We start from the raw sequence: 15,466 nt of genomic DNA on the forward strand, positions 1-15,466 counted from the left end.
CAGTATATATTTGGTAAAATACACTTTGAACTGCACCAGAACAGTCTTCTTGTGCAAGATGTACATATTAATGAGTATTGCCATGCGAGGACACACGTCACACTAACATAGTAGCACCACACACTGTATAAAACATTAGACGCTCATTAGCAAAGATTGATGACATTGAGCACATGTAAAATGTAGGAAATACTTGGTTAACTAAAGACATGCCCTGTGAATCGAGTAATGAATTAAAAGAGGTCTAACACAGGCAAAAGCTCTCAGTTTTTAAGATCTTGTGGAAAACGTCAGAGAAATACCAGTAAACATCTTAAATAGTGAAAAGGCAGATTAAACTGTCCAGATGAAACTGTCTAGTCACTCCAGCTAATGCACTCTTCATGCATTCTCCTTTTGGCTGCACTGCATAGAAATCCTTTTCATAATACAATTATTATGAGAACTGAGATAAAATTAAATGACATGACTAAAATATAAAAAGAACACACTCATCTGATCCAAGTTAAACTGGTCCAAAAGGACAAAATATTTAGTGAAGAAAGAAAGAAAAACAAAACAAAACAGCACTTTAACAACGCTGAAACAAAAATCCCATGGCCACTTGGGTGGTTCAGATACATTATGACTTTGCGGTTAATGCTTTTATTCTGTTTTTGTTTGATACAGTGAGCGTTGTGTTGAAGGAAAGGCGGAGCAAGGACAGCGTGACTTTGGCCTGGCAGGGTCCAGAGCGGCCCAATGGAGCCATAGTGGAATATGAGGTCATCTATTACGAGAAGGTGAGACACATTTAGAATCACAGTGTAATAAAGACTTCAAGTGGGATTAGAAAAACACCAAATCTGGCATTAAATCCCTCAATAAACCTTTTTTCCCCCTTGTTTACTATACTTAGACTGTCTATGGCCTTAAGGCATCCAAGTAATGACTTCTTCATCCAAAAAACTTGCTCTTCCTCTCTCCCTCTGTCTTTATCTCCATCATAAGCCCTCCCCTATTGCTCCCTCCAAGCCAATTACCCACACATCTGTCGAACAAACCTTGTAAAACACAGCCAAGGTGATGAAATTAAGGCTGCCTGTATGTGCTGCCGGTGATTAGCAGTAAAATAGTGTTAATCCACGTTGTAGAGTGTCCTCCATTAGGCAGCGTATCTAGCTCTCTGCGGGGAGTCATCTTACGGACAGACACACATTTGTTCTTTATTCATCCTCCCACACGCACACCTGGGGGAGCGCAAGAAACATGGCAGGGTGCGAGTTGAAACATATTGCCCCAAAGTGTAGATTTGGCAAGGCTAGGATTTGGGACAGCGCAGATGCTCATGTATAAATGCATCTAAGTGGTGATGAGCAGATGAAAAATGTGAGGTGAACGTGGCCCATAGAAAGGTTGAATGCATCATCAATTTTATTATCATATTCCTCCACCTTAATTTTGTCATGCTATGGTCTGTTCAATATGTATGTTTCTGTAACCCACTTTGTTTGACCTTGACAATATCTGTAAAGGTACACTATGTCACTTTTCTGGTAGAGAGTCTGCCAATTGCTTATCTCCAGGCAGATGCTTATTATTGCTTCACCAGTAATAGTCCACGTGCCATTTAACTTCATTCATTCTCTCCACAGCTCTAATCTGTAACTCTGGAGGTGTCACTTGCTTTTGACCAAGGAGGTAGACATGTTTAATGCCATACTGTGAAATATTCCTGGCAAAGCAATAACATCACCATGGAGACAAGCAGATGGTGACATAGTGGCCAATTAATTATAAAATGTGGTCAGTCATACTGCCAAACTGTAAGAAATCTGGTATTTTTTAGTACAAAGCATTTCATGAGTCTGTAAATTCAAAGCAACTCTTCTTCTACTTCTACTTTTCTGCCCTGGCGCCGACGTACGCACATTTCAGCCTTACATTGTGGTCCGCCATGTTTTTTTTACAAGTATAAAACGTGTACACTAACTGGTCTTTCCTCATTGTAGAACCAGCGTGAGCAGAACTACACTGTCCTGAAAACTCGCTCCAACATGATGACAGTGGATGGCCTCAAGCCGGGGACCACCTACGTGTTCAGGGTCAGGGCGCGCACAGATGGGGGCTACGGCAGCTATGGGGGAGAGATCGAGCTGGAGACTAGTCACGAAGGTACGCACCGAGCTTCTGCATCACTACTTATTCCATCAACATATTTCATTTCCCACTGGCTTTTGGTCCGGAACAAACAATAAAACACACACTTGATAGCACGGATCGAAATAGTTTGCATGCCAGTGTGCTAACGGTGACGCTCACAAAATAAATGCAACATAAATTGGATATTGAAGGTCAACAACAAGGAGAAAGATGACTGATTATATCTGGCCTAATGTATTCCTCCTGCAGATTAAAGAGTTCACGCACACAAAATAGCTTTTATATCAGCACCGAAGCTCATTTACATTTTACTATTGAAAGAGGATAATGTAGAACACTGTGTTATTTTATGTTTCATAGATTCAGTGGACACATTGTTAACTTTTGCCCTTTCAATAGCAAAGATCAGAAAGGACAAACTATTTATTAAGTAGTGAATTTAAATCATGGGCATTTGCCAAAACAAACTAGAACTACAAACAGAGAACATTGGTTTTGACCGTCATGTTTCAGTATTTCCAGTCCCATAGTTACATTTCACACACTTATAAGCTGAACAAAAAAGTTTCATTAATTTCTTTATTTATTTCGAGCAGATTAATGAACAAGAAGTCAGTATACATTTATCCAGTAAACTTAATGCACTTAATTTCATATTTTTCTTATTTAAATTGGTAGTTTTTTAGATGTCTTATGTTCTCAGACACATAAAAGTAAAGATATGGTTAAAAAAATATGCTGTGAGACAAAATTGAGGCAAAAAGTGTAAATTTTAAAAACCTTAATCAAAGGAAACTATTCAAATTAGCATTACTTAGCAGAAATCTGAATTCTCACACGAGCTAAACCTTCAGTTAAACCTTCAACCTTCACTATACAATATACTGTAATTGTGTCATATCTTTCTCAAAACAATACTAAGCAAGAACAAAATACATAAATCAATAAGGCATTGTGTCCCAAACAAAAAAGTGCAGAATTGGCCTGATGCTGGAAACATTACACTGCAAATAGCGCTCTCTCTCTCTCTCTCTCTGTCTAACAGGAGCTGCTGTTGTGAGGTAATGATCTTTCCATTTTGGGTTATAATGGGAAATGTTCCACAAACTGCTGCTGTTGTACTTCTGTCTTGTTATGTCAGGACCCTCCGTTAACCATCTCTTATAGCCTTTGTACTTGTCACATTGTTTCATTATGGTGCCATGTTCTCTGGTGCTAAAGAGAGCATTGATTCCCACGCAGAAAGACAGTGGGGTCAATCATTTAATGTATATAAAGTGTGACTATGTTTTAGATGCCCAGTGGAGCATAAGGTCTATACGTTAGTCGATCGCACAATAATCAATGAAGCAGCTTAAAGGACACATTCCTGGACACATTGTGGCAGAGTGGTTAACAATCTATCATTGCAAAGGTTAAGTTTATCTAAAATTGTGCAAAATCAGGTCTAAAAACCATAAACATTAAGACTTTTTACATCCAAAAAAGTAAACTGCTGTGACTTTTTAAATTCTGGCTGTTGTCACATCAACCTTATCTTATCATTTAGAAAAGTTTGAGTTTATAGAGCTGAAAGAGAAGAATAGCGATGTAGACGGTGTGAATGAAAACGAAAAAGGATCATGGAGTCAATTTCGTGAATAATTATGGCGTTTCTAATCCTTATAATCTTAACACTGTATTTTTATATTATTAATCTCCTAATAAAAATCATACATCATACATCTTCATTGTCACATTTCATATTTGATCTTTGCATTTAACAGGTAAATCGATTCCTTATTCCTTATTATGAAAGAATATGCCTCATATAATAGAGCTATTTGTAACACCTACTCCACTGTCAAGTTCACACCGTAAATGCAGCTTGTGCCACGTTCCTCCAACCTGCCAGCAATCAACAGGAGGTTATCTATTCTGATCAATGCCATCGATCCCTATAGAAGTGTGTATGCGTGCTCCGGTAAATGTAATAGGAGATCAATGCTTATCTGCGACAGCCCCTGGGCATTCACTCGCTTCTTCAACACATTGGGATATATATACACACGCACAGGCACACGTGTCCATTCATGCTTAGCTAAGTCAGATAAATGGGGTATTTGTTTTGAGTAATGGCTCGATTGGTGTGGCGTAAAAATCAATACGTCTTTGCAGAAAGTTCTCGGCAGTAAGCCTTGTTATGTGCAATGTTAACATATCCATTTGGACAGCGAGGCCGAACGGGGAACGGGGTCTCGCGTCGGCTCTCATATACATAGAGCGAGAGGGCTTTTCATCAAGAGCCGTACTTATTATTCAATTCACTTCCTCTGCTCATTTTTAGTTCCTTCTCCCTACTCCTCCTTCAATCTAGTCTTTTATCTTCGTTTCAATTGCTATCATCTTTCACTTGGCTCCGGCTTCCCTCTAAGAGACTTTTATTTCTTAAAGTTGTAAGATTATGAGTTCACTGTCTGTCTGTGTCTTATTCGTAGACGTTTTGGCCATTGGAGACCCGAATCAATCGACTATCCTTGCCGTCTCCATTGCTGGGGGGATTGTGCTGCTCATCTTCCTTGTGACCTGCTTTGTTGTGAGTGGAAGGTAAGGTCAAAAACATGTCTGACATATGCTACATGGATACAATAACAGCTACATTTAAAAAAACTATGTAACGTAACTATATTTTTTACGCAGTGCAATGCATACAAGATTAACCAGGCCTATTTTGAGCAATATTTCCCGTATACTAAATAGCAAAGTTGAAAATTTCTGATTATCTGCTCTAACCTCGTGTTATCCAAGCACAACTTTATTTTTACAAGTGCTGCAGGAAAGAACTGATGAGTTTATGAAATATTAATTCCTGTCAGTGGAATTCTAAATTAGGTACAGATTTCAAACCAAAAATACCTTGGTATAAAAAAGCAGGAGTGTGGGTGATTTTTTTATTTTACGATTTTTTTTTTTTTGATGATGATGCTGGGAGCCAATGACAGACCAGGGTCACTTTCAGGTTCAGACACTGACAGGTATAATCTTATTGGTCATGTAGAGGAAGGTCAGGAGTTAAGAAGATTAGAGAGAGAAAGCGAATTTGGAGTGTAGCAGCTTAGTGAACAGGGATGAGATGTTACCCTTTGATCAAATTGAAAGATCCAACTTTTATTTGTTTGATTACGAGCTCAGCATATATATTTTAGCTACCAAAAACACATTACAGTATTTCGTTGCTTACTGAATCACACATATAAGCCGGTAAAAACGCATGGGTAAGAGTTCAGACTGTATTGTTTATGTTCCAAAAATGCACATTGAAAGCTATATTGGTTTTTAATGAGGGAAAATCAAATTGAATTGAAATTGTGACAAAAAAAAACAAACAACACACACACCCAGCACTACAAGGTGACCAAAACTGGTTAAGAAAGTTATTGAAAAGCACAGTGTTGTTGCTTTTATTGGTGGCCCACTACCTGCAACAACTAAGACTAAAAAGAACACCAATAATATACGATACAGCGCATGTAGGAAAATGTCCCCACTTGGACATTTTATACGCTGCTAGATGAACCAAAGCGCGGTCTGTTTTGTACATGGCAGCCCCTTCTATGATGTGCCTCTTTGAAGGTTAATGCTCTGTCTCTAAAAAGAGGCCAAAGTGGCGACGGAGATGAGAGGCAGAGAGGGGAATAAAAGAATACAGATTGTTGTGAGAAGATGAAAGCCCAGTGAAGCTCTTTGGAAGGGGACGACAGCCTGCGCAATTTACTGCCGCTGCAACTGTTTGTCTACAATGGGCCCCGGACTAGATTAGCCACATGTTAAAAACTACCCACACACACTCACTAATGCGGGCAGAGTAAAAACATTAGTATTGATTCAGGTGATTGCTTATCAGGCTGAGTGCTCTATTCACTATTGACTCAGAGGGATGTAATCAGCAGAGACTGTCCTCCCTGCCGTTCAAGTCGCTTTTGTCTGGGGGTTTTTAATCAGTGTGGAATTACTGTATAAGCTTCAATATATATGCCATCGACACAACCTGTTACAAGTATTGTTCAGAGATGACGGACACTTGACTTATCCCGTATATATTTCAAGGCTGGGACAGTGTTAACTAAGTTTTACACCAGGGTTAATTGCACCACAGTCAATGTTTTATCAGTTCAAGCTGTGCAACTAATCAGTAATTGGCTATTTGAAGTACTACAGCATATTTTTTATGGAGTAAAATATACAGGGATTGTACAAAATATACAGTAATGGTAGCAATTATTGTCAGTATCTAGTATAGACAGCAACTAACTATTGGAATTATTCTACTTTTGTGCAAATTGCTCGGTTAGGACAGTGATTTTAATCTAAATAATCCAAAAAATGTTCTTTATTTGATTAGACACAATTTCACCACTGTTTAGTTTTAGGTTATAGGCAGTAAATTAAGTAATGTTGACTACCAATAGAACAACATACAAGTATTTAGAGTACACACAACGCACACTATAAAACTAAAAACTGCTGCTGTGCTTTACCTCGGCACAAAATGGTACAGAATCGTTGCTTCCATTACTTTTTTGATATTCATGTTGTAATACCTGCTTTTTCCTTACATATGGGTGCATAGGTGTAGGTATTTTACATAATGGTTTAGGTACCATCATCAAATCCAAGTATTTCCTTCCACCTTTATGCACTTAAATGCATTCATATAAACATGAAGGCGAAGGCACTCGAGAGGAAGTAGTGTTGATTGCTGTTTCGATTAAACAACATGTGTGCTTCCAGTGGTGTGATTTGGCACAAGGGACTAGAGCAGGAATCATGTAATAAACAATGACTGGATGGTATAGATATCTGAGGAGGAGGAGGTGATGATAAAGAGAGCGGTAGAAAAGCTTGAGTGGTGAGTAGAATTTGTGAAGAAAGGAGCTGTGAAAGATGAAAAGAGGGAGAGAGGAAGATGGCGGGTGGCCGATTGCACCTTTATATGCAACACAAGTGTCATCCGGTACGATTTCACAAGAATTTAGCGAAAATGTAAAAAGAAAAAAACATATATCATCTGTATCTTTCCCGTCTGGTGGAGTCCTTGCCTCCTGCTTTTCATCTATCAAAGCTGCCATCTTATCCGTCAATCACACAAGAATCCATTTTTCCAACATGTTCTCATTTCGCTCCCCTCAGCCCTGCTCTCCAACACGTCTGTCTGCCTTTCATTTCCTGTTCTGTTCCTGAAATTTACTTTTGGATGAGAATTTGCGCTGCAATTCACGGCCCCGACTGGTGTAATGTATCTAATATTGGATGCATTTGCCCTCGATGTGGCTCATAATGAGATTCAGGGGAAAATTGACAGTGAGGGCTTGGGTTTATTGAACTATTTCCCACCAGAGATTTTAAAGACTTTTCTGTCCAAATGTCAGCACTTCTAATCATTGTCCGAGAGCTCTTGTAGTTTGATTTTCCATTGACTTCATGTTACTTGGTCAAATGGGACCTGTTGGTTGTCAGAAAGAGCCAAATGGAGCGCATAAAGTAGAAGGCATTGAATAACGTTAAAGTTTAGAGTAGATTTCCAACTTTTTAGTGAATAATAATTATAACTTACTCCATGGTTTTCGGTGAGCATTCAATTGATCCCTGAAGTGCCCTAAAGTTTGTGCTTAAGTAAAACAACATGGAACAATGTCTTTTCTTTTGTCTTATGTAATATGGTGGTCAAAAGTATTAGTACTATATTGATATTAATACTGGTACTGATACTAAAACTAGTATTGATTGACAAGATATTGATTGGTACAATGGAACAAGTACTAATAGTAAAAAAACAAAACAAAAAACACAGGATCTACCGCGAACAGTTTTAGAAAGGTCTTAGGTATTAGAGAAAATTAGAGTCTTTTATGATGTTGGAAAAACTGAGGCACTCAAAAAGTACAAAATAATTAAAAGCCTTTATTACTACATGGGAGATAAAGTTAAAGGCACTGCAACGTGTTCACCGTTCGGCCTTCATCAGGGCAAACTGGAGTGTTTTTTTGTGTTGTCGTCTTGGTACTGAAATCAGAACCAAGGCTTTTCCTTAGTACTGAAGTCAAGTTTATTTAATATTGTGACAGCACTACTTATGAGCACAGTTGCTTCGGCCCTGCTTGAACAGCGTGCATTTACTTTTAAATTGCACCTTACATTCTTGCTAATAACAAACTAAAGACCTGAATGTAACCTACCATTATGTGATTCAACAATTTCCCTTCCAGCACAAAACAGCTCTAAAATTATGCTCTGTTGCAGTTTCCTTCCTGGTTTTACATCCACATTGCATTTGTGCTGGCAGCGCCCCAAACAGCACCACCTCATAAACGGCTTGATTTGCTGTGCCACTCGGCTCTTGTTTAATACACCACTGTTATGCTATTGTTACCGCAGGAGGGAAAACACTGGAAAACATCAAAAACCTCTTCAGACTCTGCACGCCATTGACAAATCACTCTAGTTACTGCCACGCGGTCGCCATTATTGCCCTGTGAGAGAATGCCATAGCTGGTAATGTGCGTGTTGGAAGTTTGTCCCTCCCGAGGCACAGACTTGGCAGGTGCGAGCTAGCTAAGGACTGGCATTGCAACGGATCCGGCAGATGGCCTTTCACTCAAAAAGTGTTCTCCTCTAGCTTCTTGTTAAACATGTTGCAGCGCTCCCTCCCTGCATCTGAGTATTCACTGCTTTTGTCTGCAGTCTAACGATACAGTCTTTGTAATAGCTGGAGGCTCTGGGTGGATGCCAGACTGCTGTGTCTTTCTTGGATTTTGCTCTCTGGGTGATACTGTATATTGCACTTAACTTGATAGTTTTGAGGATTTTTTTGAGAACTGCAAGTAAGTGGGGTTGCCAAAAACTTCAGTGCACGGATAAACTAGATGTCTGAACTAATATTGATACTGAAATTATTACTAAAGTTATTCAGGTTCTGAAAATGAATCACATGAACTGAACAGCACTGGGCTTTTCTTAAATAGTTACAGAATCAGATCTGTAGCCAAACAAGACCCCATGAAAGGATAAAACTGAAATGAAATCACTACTATGTTGCGTTAAAATTACACTCTACTGTCAAAAGCATTTCTTTGATCATAATATCAAGTATCTAGCCTGATCCCAGCATTGAAATCCAGTTTGAAAGTTGTATCGATGCGTGACAACATAACAAATACAAAGATTTTGTTCTGTTTGGGTTGGGTTTTTAGTGGTTAGTGCTCTTGACTCATCAAATGTGTCTGAATGAGTGTGGGCGTGATTCATTGTAATTTTTTATAAAAGACTTAATTCTGTGCACTGAGCAATGTTTGTAAAACTAAGTTATTACTTTTATGCGTAGGCTACTTACATTTTTTCTGCAAACAGAAGTGTAAAAAAGTGGTAGCACTTTTGGGTGTGAAGTCGGCGTGAAGTTGCTCTGTTCATGTTCCCTCTCATCTGTTGCATCTTTTAATCTCGCCTTTGTCAGACTACATCTGCTGTCTGACTCTGAGACTTCCAACAGTGGGTCAAGGGTCACAATCTGTTAACAAAAATGTCTGGAAATTTAAGCAAAAAGGAATCACGGCTTATATTAAGTTTTTAATTAAGACATAAAGGAAAAGGACTTCATTGCAAAGCTTACATCTGAACAGCAATAAGGAGAGCTCTTTAAGTCGAGTATAACAACGCAAGTAAGACATCGAGGAAAATGAGATGTCTTTGAACTGGGAAGACTGTAGAGCTAATAGAAGGAGCTAACTGCTTTACCTTAACACGCCCTGATAACATGCATGCTAGTAGAGGTAGCATCTGTTGCAGCCTGGGGTTATTCTAAAAACTTAATGACTGCAAAGAGAGAGGAGCATTGTAATGGGAAGAGTTGATGAAAGGTGTTGTGAAAAGAACAGGCGAGTTAAAAAGGTAATGAGAGACTGGAATGAAATCAAAGAACTGCCACTAAACAACTGCTTCTTTGTGTTTGGAAAAGGGACTGGGAATGGTAGAACAAAATAAAGGGCCCTGTGTGTTGTGAGCAATTTGTGCGCACTGTTGTTGCTGCTAGGAGATGGAAATATACATTGATGTTTGAATGTTTTTTAATGTGCTAAAACATATATTAAAAGCAAAAAACATCTGGGACTAAAATATAAACCTCAAAACCAGCTGCTTTGCCATTCTGACTGAGACTTGATGCACAAATGGTGAAACTAATGTTGTAAAATTAGGCTTATTGAATGCCTGAAACAAAAAAAAAAACACAAGCAGACAATAATTACTTTAATATGTGCTTAAACTTTTACACAGCATTCAGGCAGTGAAATAGAAATGATATGTATAACCAAAAAGTGATGGTGCCAATCTGAATTGAAATTACCCCGAATCCAGTCAGATTTGTGGTGAAAATTGAAGAAAATGATGGAATCTATTTTGAATTATGCAAAAATAAGAAGCCGAAAACACAAACAATAGCTAGCGTCTTGCCAAATTACTTGCCAAATGGAAGCTGCGCAGAATTTGCACGAGATAGGACTCATCCAATATACCCCTGTGGGTGGTTTTGGGTAGTTTGCTTGATAATAACAGTAATAATGCTTTTGCAGCCAAAACAGTGCGAGACAAAGCCGCCACGCGCACATGACAATAACGTGTGTAATGCTATTAGACACTTTTGTATGTGTTGCTTATGGGCCACTACTTTCAATTAAGGTTGCTAAGCTGTGGGGTGTATCCGAATTGAGCTTTGTCTGCAAAACGCCTGGAAAAGTAGTTTATATAAAACAATGAAATAATGGCGGCGCGTCATTTCAGGTGGAAGAATAACTCGCGGGGCTTTATGCAAATGAACAGATGTTTCCGTGGGACGCGTCAAATATCCTGTAAACATTGCATGGACACTTTTTTGGCTTTGGAAACTTTATGGTGCGTTTTACCACACATGTTAGCACCGCAGCTTAATCGAGTCCAGTCATTACCCTGATTGGTTTCACACCTAGCTATTAGCAAATATATGGCTACACTTGAGTTAATTACACCAGACACACTCCCTTGCTTCCTTTCCTCGTCTCCTTGCGTCCTCAAGTCGCGTGACCTTTTCGCCAGATCGTTAAAAATCCTTCTACATTACACCAATTACATGCGGGCCTATCCTATTCCATCTTTTATGGCTTTTTTGCTTTCCATGTTCCTTTCTGCCTTTATTAGCAGCGCCTGTAATGAGACACACTAAATTAAATGCTTCCAAACAGCAAGCTAATGAAACAGACAGATTTATTAGACATAACTCTACAGCTAATCATTTCTCCTCTCTAATAATTAGCCCGGGCCTTGGTAAATCTTTTCACACTTGGTCACATAGTATAGCCAAGTACAGACCCAAATTCAAGATGGCGTCAAGTTCACTTACATCAGCCGCACCGCTCACACCACGCCCCATTCTTAATTAATTAGCACTAATCAGCATTTAGAAAAACCAGAGAGTTTATTAGCGTCCCGTCAATTTTTAGTTTACTGCCTGTACACGGTTTAATAACACCGAATGATTTCAATCCATTGATTTCTGTTGCAGTAATTATATTTTATTAAAAGGCTTAATATTAAATGAAATAGCCATTAATATGAGTAATGAGCAGAAGAGATGGGCACAGCGGGGCGCGAGGTGTCATTTTATTGTGTTGTGGAGCAAGGGTGACTAATGATGTAGTGATTTTTTCATTTTCATTAGCCCGAGGAAAGTGCAGGACAAAAAAAGAAGGAGGAGGAGGAGAGGAGGTGAGAACAGGAGACAGCACATTCGGTCTGCGTGAGTGATCTTACTGTCCTGGACTGGTCACTTTTCTACTGTTCTCAAAAGCATACTTTGTTTTGGGATCACTGTAGCTGCAGCTTGCTAAAAGGATTTCATGATTGTAATGCTACTTTGATAATATTTTGGCTTTGTGTTGGATATTGTTATTGTTGGTTATCCTTCTACTGGGTGGCCCACTCAAATTTTAATATCAATAACTTACTTAATGGGTATTTGTTCCATAGTAAACCTACTGTAACACGTGATGATTCCTTATTTCCAATGTACGCATGTAAACCCTTTCTTTTAGTTGTTGTTTTTATCTATACTATTTACAAAAATGCAGTTGCAGTTTTTTCAAGTTTACTTCCAAAGCCCCCAGTCTGTCTTTTTATTACTATGTAAATCTTTTGTTGTGTCCGCCAAAGTTCCCCTGCTCTCGCCAATGTTATTTGTACCTTAGGGCTCTGTCACAACTTCCACTGTCTAATAGGACTTTCCACGCTATATAACAATCTTTGCCAAGTAAAAATTGGATTTGAGATATGATATATTATTCAATGATTATCTTAACAATGCTCTTTTGTTGTCATATACAAACAGACCTAACCTACCCAGTATACAGCGTTTTCTTTCAGAGGATACAACAGAAGAGCCATGGCATTGAGGGAACAGAAAGAGCAGAAGAATAATGGTATATGTGAGCTATTGGACAAAATGATTGAAGTTAAAGCAAGGATTAACGCTGACTATAACATCCCACGAGAGATAAAGGCCAACGGGAAACAGAATGGGAAAAGACCGGGAAGTGCGAGGGGGGAGGGGCTGGGGTAATATATGGATAGAGCCCTATGAAGGTGGAATGACAAATGGGTCTCGAGTGACAGAGTCTTATATTAAAAAGTAAATTGATATGCAAATGTGCAGTGTGTGGCTTTGGAGGACGGGGATCGCCTGTTGTCCGCACTCAAGCGGAACGGAATAAAAAGGGGAAAGTGAGACTGATATAGCTGGGTCGGATTTGCATGTACATTTTTGCCAATGTGGGAAAAAAGTGAAGGAAAGAGCAATGTGATGGTGGCTGAACGCAACAGTGGTTTTTCAACAGCAAGATATAGTCCAACTTCACAGTGTAGCAAAGCAGTACAAAGTATCACTAACATACGTGCAGGTATTTTACAGTGACGTGGGGGGCAAATTATTGTGTACAAATACGCATTTAAGCACTAAAGAGTAACAGAAAATGGTTACAAAAGTTTAATGGGGGCAATGTAAATCAATTAATTAAATCAATGGTACTTTTAATTAACTCCTGTGAATGGAGAAAAAATATTTACACAAAGTTCTTTCTTACAACTATGTACAAAATCAGCTCAAAACAATACATTTAGCACTAATAATTTTTCGTATTTTGTTTGGTTAAGGCTTAGAGAAAAGGAAAAATTTGTGAAAAAAATCATGTTTATCATTGTATCGAGGAAATAAAACCATTACACTTTGTATCGACAATATTTTTCCAACCAACATCATTTTTTACAATATGGAGGACATATGCTGTACGTGATCTACTTGTAGAATCCAAACATGGCCGCCACAGGGTGCCCTCCTAAGTGATTGTAAATTACAGGTCAGGCCGTTTCAAAGATATTAGACCCAAGATATATCCATGCGAGACAGACAGAGGCACAGCTGTGGAGGGGAAAAACAAAAGCCAGCGCCATGTCAGGGGTCCGCGCCATGTTTAAGACTGCGGCGCTAATGATTCATGACACCTCTAACTGGAGAGGAGAAATGAGTCGCTATGTAATTACTATGGAAATGTGTTCATTCCCTTTCAGACACCCACCCGTGAAGCCAGCACCCATGACGACACCCTAACACATGCAGCCGTAGCACTATAACAGATTTTGGCGTTCATGCTTGGTGCAGAGGTGTCACCAAGTCCATATTCCCCATATGTCAGTAACACATGTCCCACGTGTGTCAGGGGTCTAATGATCATCCGTGGTATCCCAGCTGAGAAGCAGGTGGGGTCCATATATCCCCCCCTTCAGGTCACTCTCTTTCCTCTCCTCTTTATGCTCCAGTGTGGGTGTCTGGCCATGTATTCCCAAAAGGCCGTACTGACGTCTGGTTGTGGTCTGGTCGTGCAGTCAACTGTGTAAAGGCAACAAGGGATTAACCACCAACGGACTCTCATTCTTAGTCAAACCCATTACACCAGTCATTCACCCAGTTATTATGCAAAATGTGAGTCTTTTTTAATAGTCAATCCCTTTGGCTTGCAACATAAGTGGATATAGACGTAGATGCTAGTGGGAAAGTGAAAGGATTAAATAAAAAGTCAAAATTAAGTAATTATCTCTTTCATAACATCTTACAATGACCAAGAACATGTATGTATGTTTCTGTAGATCTGGAAAACAAAATTTAATTGTGTTTTTTAGTAACACAACAGTATGGGTCAGTGAAAGAGCACAAGATAAATGTTTGTCACCTTCATTATCACTGAAAGATGACACTGAGCATGTAGCTTTATTGATAGCACAGTTTAAGCACAGGGCTACCACTTTATTTTATCATTGTGAAATAGGGACAATGTTTTGTTCTCCCACTGTGCCTCTAGTTTGATAATAAAGCCAAACAGAGACTTGTTATTTAATATTGCTGCCAGTTACTTTGGCCAACAGCCAATATCTGATACAAGTTACAACCTCATAGGTGCATATAAAGCTGCAAATAAAACGTTAATTAAATTAGGTTCACCTTTATATTTGCCAGTGGAGTGAAGAATATTAATGATGAAGATATAGTATACACTAAAAACAAATTGGAGGTGGCCTTTTATGGCAGACCACCTACAATCTCAATTAGTATGTGTGGAGTTTGAGTTCATACTGAATGTACTTACATACTTTATACAGGCAATACAATATAACGCTCTGCATTCACGCAATACAGTTTAATTTCTAAAAACTAATTTCAAGCCGTTCGTAGTCTTTTCATGGTTGTATATTTCACTGCAACTTTATAAATGCTATGATCATCTAACATAAAAACCTTGATTTACAAATACTTGATTTGCACTGCAGTGTAAAAGGTTTAGTTTTCGCTTGCAATAAAAACCTCATCATATAGTTGTTATGGTTTTACTCTCAAACACCGAATGAGCTGCATCAAAGCTGTTATAAATCTCTTGGACAGGGTTATGGTTGATTGGTGCTATTATCCTCTTTTTCACAACAAAGGAGAGAAAATGGGCTGACTTGAACATATGGCATTCAACATTTTCTTTATCCCACTAGGGCAGTAAAAATAAAAACTTCCTTACAGCCAGGGGACAGCGTATCAAGACAATCAATATGATCAATATTTTGGTTTTGATCAGTGACCTAAAGCGTTTATATGCAGATGAGTGTCCAGGCCATGGCGCTGGAGGCAGTGGTTAAAAGGGCCAGAGGGGTCCACAGATGTGCTTTATCGAATGTGTTTGAGCAGTATCTGTGGACACATGAAATCTCACTCCACCCGCGGCGC

The 15,466-nt window shown here is 38.9% G+C and overlaps 1 protein-coding gene across 2 annotated transcripts in view; it reads left to right on the plus strand.

Moving 5' to 3' along the window:
• The window catches only part of epha4b (eph receptor A4b), a 74,173-nt gene that overhangs the window by 42,179 nt on the left and 16,528 nt on the right, over positions 1 to 15,466 (plus strand). For both annotated transcript variants that reach the window (XM_033982333.2, XM_033982334.2), the window contains exons 8-10: positions 670 to 782; positions 1,992 to 2,154; positions 4,620 to 4,728. In XM_033982333.2, coding sequence (XP_033838224.1) covers positions 670 to 782; positions 1,992 to 2,154; positions 4,620 to 4,728 — 385 coding nt within the window. The remainder of the gene's footprint in view (positions 1 to 669; positions 783 to 1,991; positions 2,155 to 4,619; positions 4,729 to 15,466) is intronic.

This window comes from Periophthalmus magnuspinnatus, chromosome 17 (genome assembly GCF_009829125.3).
Source record: "Periophthalmus magnuspinnatus isolate fPerMag1 chromosome 17, fPerMag1.2.pri, whole genome shotgun sequence".
Classification (NCBI taxonomy): domain Eukaryota; kingdom Metazoa; phylum Chordata; class Actinopteri; order Gobiiformes; family Gobiidae; genus Periophthalmus; species Periophthalmus magnuspinnatus.